Source organism: Antechinus flavipes, chromosome 3 (assembly GCF_016432865.1).
Source record: "Antechinus flavipes isolate AdamAnt ecotype Samford, QLD, Australia chromosome 3, AdamAnt_v2, whole genome shotgun sequence".
Taxonomy (NCBI): Eukaryota; Metazoa; Chordata; class Mammalia; order Dasyuromorphia; family Dasyuridae; genus Antechinus; species Antechinus flavipes.
The window spans coordinates 5,119,789-5,126,659 of NC_067400.1; the positions used below are offsets into that span (position 1 = coordinate 5,119,789).

General features: G+C 52.1%; 1 protein-coding gene across 2 annotated transcripts in view; it reads right to left on the bottom strand.

The window, feature by feature from the left end:
• The window catches only part of CCDC50 (coiled-coil domain containing 50), a 79,230-nt gene extending 72,647 nt beyond the window's left edge, over window positions 1-6,583 (bottom strand). The window contains exon 1 of one of the 2 annotated variants that reach the window (XM_051991638.1): window positions 6,001-6,583. In XM_051991638.1, the coding sequence (XP_051847598.1) occupies window positions 6,001-6,049 (49 nt within the window). In that variant the 5' untranslated portion in view covers window positions 6,050-6,583. The remainder of the gene's footprint in view (window positions 1-6,000) is intronic. The other variant, XM_051991639.1, reaches the window with a different exon arrangement.
• Window positions 6,584-6,871: the final 288 nt, after the last annotated feature.

The following is a 6,871-nucleotide window of genomic DNA, read 5'->3' on the forward strand; positions in this document are numbered from 1 at the left end:
GTGACCCCTTTTCACCAGAGAAAATTTTAAATGTCTCTCTGAATGTACAGATATTTAAAATATACAAATCAAACATTTATTGACAATAAATTATAAGGAAATTGATTTAAAACAATTCTTTGGTATTCAGATGATTTTACCATCACTCATTAAAGATAAAAGCAAATTTCCATAGTAACAAGAAGACTGCACTTATTTACTTTTACATAAAAAATAAATATTGGTGAATATTTGATACTTTTTTATTGTTGCCATTTTTTTTTTTTTTGCAAGCTCCCATTCAGTTACAAGACCCCATATGGGGTAGAAACCCATAGTTTAACCAGCTTTACTTTTAGAAACCTTATTCTATTGTTACTATTGTGTGGTCAGGAATACCGGGAGTAAGTGGGAGACACTCTGGGCAGAAATAAAAGCTGATCCAAGGGCAGTGGACCACCCAAAGGCAAATAGACTGGCCCACAGTGGCAGGAGCAAGCACCAATCTGATACCAGCCTAGAACTGGGGGAGAGAACTGGCGTGAGTAACACCAGTGGAGTGGAGTGAGCCAATCACTCATGACAATAAGATGGCTAGCTGTGTTGCTGGTATCCAGATACCAAGAGAATTCAAGGCAAGCCCCCAGATCATTGGGTAGATGGACATACTCCCTGAGGTGAAACTGAACAACAACCATGGAAGGATGAGGATGAATGGAGGGACCAAGACCAAGTTAGATCAAGGATCCAAAGATTCCTTCCGGCATGGGTGGCCTCTGACTTCACTTGTGCATGTAGAACATTTCCTGCATGGGGGAACAACAAAAAATAACAATGGCTCCTACTTATAATTGCCTTTCAGGTGATTCTCACAACAGCCTTGTGAGAAAAATGGGGAGGGGGCTATCATTATCCCATTTTGCAGATGACAATACAAAGCCTGAGAGTCACTCCACAATTTGCTGTGAATCACCGGCTACACCTGTTCCCAGCACCACACTTGATCTATAATCATTAAATGAACAATACTCACCTGTCTATCCTGACTCAGTGTTGGACCTGCCATCTACGCTTGGAAATTACTGCTTATCTTTTGGGAAGAAGCTGAGTGGGTAGGAAGCCAATCCTGACAAAACAGGCCATTGCTGTTCCCCGGGGCCTCTGCACAAGCCTGGGATGCACTCCCTCCTCACCTCCTCCAACAGAAACAGCCTTTCTAATCGGGCCACTTAGTAGCACTCCCCTAACTGCCACTCACTTGACATTCACAGATTCACGTCAACAAACATTTCAAACTTTAAAGGTCATTTCTGCCCCTACTTCCTCATATTATGGATAGACAAAATCTCAGAATGATGAGGGGATTTCCCCAAAGCCACACAGTGAGGACCTAGAAGATTGGAGACTTGCACCCAAAGCCTCTGCTTCCTCAGCTGGCCCCCTTCCCATGGCACCACACTTTCTCCCATTACTTTCAATATATTCTCTACTTATTGATTTCCATGTAGAATTGAGGACAGAGGGCAGCCGGGTGGTGCACCAGGCCTGCAGTCGGGTGGTGCACCAGGCCTGCAGTCGGGAGGTGCACCAGGCCTGCAGTCGGGAGGATCTGCATTTAAATAACACTTCCTAGCTGTGTGACCCTGGGCAAGTCACTTAACTCCAACTGCCTCAGCAAAAATAATAATAATAAAAATAATAAAAATTGAGGACAGGAAGGATTTCTTTTCTTTTTCCCTTTCTAACTTCCAACCCTAGCACAGGACCTTTCAAAAACATGTTTAATAACTACAAACTGGTTCATAAGCTCACAGATGGGTCATCAATGGTGATCTAGTCCAACACATTCATTTTAAAAATTGTTTTACTAAATATTTCTTAATCACATATAAAAATTTTCATCACACACATATGCAGATATTGTGTGTGTGTGTGTGTGTGTGTGTGTATAGTTTCAAATTCTCTCCTTCCCTCCTACTCCTCCCTCTCACCTTGACTGAGAAGTCAAACACTCTGATTTCCATTATACATGTCAAACCAAACATTTTCATTTTCTAAAATTCAGCCATTTTACACACACACACACACACACACACACACACACACACACACACACACACCCCAAACAATAAAAATAAAGTTTACAAAGTCTACTTCAATCTACATTCCGAGTTGATCTGTTCCCTCTCTGGAGGTCCTCTGGTCCTCTAGAACTGTCTTGGATCATCATCAATCAAATCTTTCACAGCCGATCATCCTTACAATATTCCCGTGACTATGGGCAATGTTCTGATTCCACTCGCTTCATTTTGCATGTGTTGGAAAAAAAATCTTGCCAGGTTTCTCTGAAACCATTCTGTTGGTCATTTCTTAGAGAGCACAACAGCACTCCATCACAACCACACACCACAAATGTTCAGCCATATGTCAGTTGATGGGCATCCCCTCAATGTCCAATTCTTTGCCACCACAAAAGGAGCTGTTGTGAATATAGATTTTTAAATACAAATAATTCGTTTCCCTTTTTCTTTGCTTTCTTAGGGATACAGACCAGGAGTGGAACTGCTGGGTCAAAGGGCACACCCAGTTTTATGGGCCTTTGGGCACGATTCCAAATCTCTTTCCAGGTTGCCAAACCCCCCCATTTTACAGAGAAGGAAATTAAAGACATAGAAGTTAAGAGCTTGTCCAAGGTCACGGGGTAGGGAATAGAAGTCAGTAGAAGACTCAGGCCTCAAGTCCCACATGCTGGATCTCTCTCCGTCCTCCTGCGCCTCCTCCGCCTCCTCCAAACCACAAAGCAATGGAGGCTGCCCATAATCCCATGCTCAGGGAGCACCTGGTGACCAACAGGTATGCCGTGTGAAAGGAGGACTGATTGAACCCCTGACCCCTAGGAGCCTCCAGACTCTGAGGGAAACACCATCTCTGCAGAGTCACATCCCAGTCAGCCCAGGTGAGAAAAGGCTGGAATGCAATTGGACCCAAGGTCCCAAGGTCAGGAGCTAGTTTGTCGGGAAAATCCAAAGCTGTTCATTAATCTAAGTAAGCACACCACAAGATGTCAATAAAGGCTGCCACCAGCCACCCTCTCCAAATAAGGAATGCTCTTTACTCTCCCTAAAAGGCCCACTGAGGCAGAGATTAGACATCAGCTTAGGAGAGTGAACTGACAATCTTTTTTTCTCAGTCCTCAGCTTCTAGCTGGTACCACAATGGACACAAGTGAGGTGCCAGGTGGGTATCTCTCAAAGAGCCTCTGCCTCCCAACCCATGCTGGCCAGAACTGCCAGTGGGAGCTTACAGATGAACTTCCACAGAGGCCACTCTGTGCTAAAAAGTCCAGAAGAACTGGGGGAGGGGGAAAAAAGGGAGGGAGGGGAGGGAAAGAGCTGGAGAAGCTCAGAAAGCTTGGGCAGCAGTCTGCCTATTAAAAGAACTGCTAAACTAGGGTAGAAGTTCCCTTGTCCCACCCAAACTAGGGTAGAAGTTCCCTTGTCAGAACAACTCCAGCATCTCCTTTCCAGGGCACATCTTCCCCAGATCTATTTTTATTCTTTTAATTGGGGTCAAAAGAAATTGTTAGGGAAGGACTGGTCAGAAGGAGAGTTTATCCTGTACCTTCCTCAAAAAAAAAAAATGAGCCTGTATCCTACCCAAATCCCAGTCACCCCTCCTCCTGCTCCTCCCAGAGAACACAAACTTTGACCTTGACAATTAATTAAAGTGGAATACTTAGGATAAATACCAATTCTAAAAAACCAAGTAGACACCAAAATGAGTTCATTAAAGGAAATTTCATCTATTCTCCCAACCTCATTTGGTCAGCAATCATTTATGAGACACCTACTGCTTGCTAGGTTCTCTGTCTCTCTCAGTGTGGGCCAACCACTTCCTTTTACGGGACTTGATTTCTTCTTGTGTAAACTTTGGAGAGCCAGTGTGATAAGTGGAATGACCAGTGCATGCTGGGTCAGAAGGAAGTGGTCTCAAATCCAGACTCGGGCTTCCATGACCTTCAAGTCAAACAGCCCCTCTGTGTCCCAGCTTCCCCATCTTTCAAATGAGGAGGTTGAACTCTAACCTCTAAGGTTTCTTCCCATTTTAGACTTAAGATTCAAAGATTTCTGTCCTCAAGGAGCTTACTTCCTAAAAGGGAAATGTGTAGACAGATAAATGTCCCCTCCCCCCCCATCTTGTTCCTGACACACGATGAAGGTGTAAGTGACGGTCCCTCTCAGTGTGCTAGGTAACTTTCTAAAGACTGGGACCCACAAAGATGCTGGCCCACGCTTCCTTACATGGGACAGCCCAGAACCAGACACCACAGGTCCAGTCCTTTGGCAGGAAACACAGAACTAGATAGGTGGTGCAATGGATAGAGTTGGGGGGGAGGGGGAGAGGGAGGGTGTCAGGAAAAATCACCTTCCTGAGTTCAAATTTCCCACTTACTAGTTGTGTGACTCTGGGTTAGTGATTTCACCCTGTTTGTCCCTGAAATGAGCTGGAAAAATGTCTGCCAAGAAAACCCCAAATAGGACGACAAAATGTGGGCTGTGACTGAACAAGAAAGCAGCAGCCCGGCCAGTAACAGCTGGGGGAATCGGGGAAAGCCTCCAGGAGGAGGAAATTTTCGAGCTGACCTTTCAAGGAAGCCAGAGTCTAAGGGGAATTGGAGGAGTGGGGGTGGGGGGGGGGGGGGGGGGGGAGAGCCACCACAACTTTTTTTTTTTTTTTTTTAATTGAAAGCTGAGAAGAAAAAAGGGGCATCTTGAATGGGACCCACTGGGCACCCATTGCCCCGGAGGCTGGTGGGAACACTGGCCCACACGATGTGTGGCTAAGTGCCCCCCATTTAGACTTTCGTTACTGAATGAGGGGAAGGGTAACCCAAAGTCCAAAGGCAGAAAAGCAAGGAAGAGCCCAAGGCCAGTCATCCACTTCGGGGGGGGGGGGGGGGGGGAGGCACAAAAGCCTCCACATTAGGGAGGCGGCAGCCCAGGGAGCGCGGTTCAGGGGGGCCCCAGCACGCTGGGAGTTGGCAAGCCCGGCTCGGGGGCCAAGTTCAGGCGAAGGCATTTGCAAGTCAAAGGCCGGAGGGCCCCGAGCTTTCCCAAACAATGGCCCGCCCCCGGGCTAAGGAAGGAACTTGGACGAGGGCGCCCCGCTCGGCCCCAGGCTCCCAAAGCGGGAGGCTGGCCAGGCGCTTCTCGGGCCCCGGGGGCCAGGGCTCAGGGCCGCCCCCCCCAGCCCGGCAGACCAGGGCTCAGACACTCTCCCCCACCCCCCCACCCCCCGCGCCTTTGTGCACTGATGACGGAGCGAACAAAGGCGCCTCAGCTCCCGACCCACCTCCCCGGACGCTCCCGGCCACTGAAACATCTGGCGCCAGGCCGGGAGAAGGGCTTCTCCACCCGCAGGGCCCGCCCGGCCTCGGCGCCGGATTCCCGACACCCCCCAGCTCAGCGTCCCAGTCCCCCGGGACGCAGCGCCCCCCCGCCCCCGCCCGGGGCAGGAGAGAGTCCGAGGGGATCACCTCAGGCCAAAGCAAAGCAAACCGGAGGCTGGGGGGGATGGTGATGGGGGAGGGGGAGGGATCGCTCAGCTCGGCCCTTTAATGGGTCTGGGGGAGGGGGATCCTGACCAAATCAAGTTGGCCCCCTGGGGGGGGGGAGGAGTGGGGAGGAGTGGCAGTCTATGCTCCGGGGGCCAGGACGTCCCGTGTCAACTTTGGGAAAAGCCCCGAGCCCGGGAGGGTCTGGAGCAGGTCCCCGCTCTGCTGCCGGCTGCGGGGACCGCGCGGAAGGGGCTGGGGAGACACCCCGCCCCCCGCTTTCCCGGGCTCCCAGGCGGGAGAGCAGGACCCAGATTTCAAGTGATGCGCGAAGTCCCAGGGACCCGGGTCCAGCCTGGAGGGAGCTGGGCAAGAAGGCGGCGCCCAGGGGGTCTCTCAGGACCAGCGCCCGGGGTGACGGGAGACAGGGTGGGAGGGGAAGGGAGCCTCGGCCCCCGGGGGCTTACCTTCCTTCACTCCGGGAAGCTTGGACTGGTCTATGCTGATTTCAGCCATGTTGGGAGCGCTGCCGCCCCTCCGCGCCTCCTGCTTCGGCCTCGGCCCGGGCTGTGCTCACGGCGGGGAGCCCGGAGAGCCGCCCAGCCCGGCTCGCAGAGGGAGGAGGAGCGGGCAGCTGGAGCTGGAGAGCAGCCCGGGCGAGGTTCGGGAACAAAAGCCGGCAGGAGGGCAGGCAGGCAGGCGAGCACACGGAGCGCCCCCACCTTCCTCCTCCTCCCCTCTGCCTCCGGGTCGGCCTCGCCTTCTCCGAGCTCGCCTCTCGGCGCTAGGGGAGCCGCAGCCACCTGGACCACCTGCTCATCCTCTTCTCAGGCTCAGTTCCCCATTGACATAAAGTAACTAGAGCCAGGAAATTGACACAAAGCGTCCGGTACGGCGCGAGAGAGGGGACAGAAAGCCGGCCGGGAAAGAGGGAGGCGAGGGAGGCGGGGAGAGCTGCAGGTTTTAACCGCAATTGCCTGTCTGGCCGGGAGAACGGCGAGAATGGCCGCAGCTTCCCGGCCGAGCCTCCCCTGCAGGCCCCTTGGTGCTACTGCACCCCGAGTCTGAACCGACCAAAGGAGAGCCCTGGGAGTGCGCTCCAGGCGCGCGTGGCCGAGGACTCTGGGGGAGGGGGAAGATTAGGGGGTTACGGAAGGCGAGAAGGGGAGAGGAAGGGTGACAGCAGGAGACCGGGCTGGAGGCGGAGTGGACACCCCTATCCCTAAGCAGTCCCTTCTCTCCGCCCCCCGATCCCTCCTCCTCGTCCCCCGTGGGGCAGCCTCATACCCCGGTCCCAGGGACCTCATACCCACCGATCTCGCCCAGGGAGACCAGTCT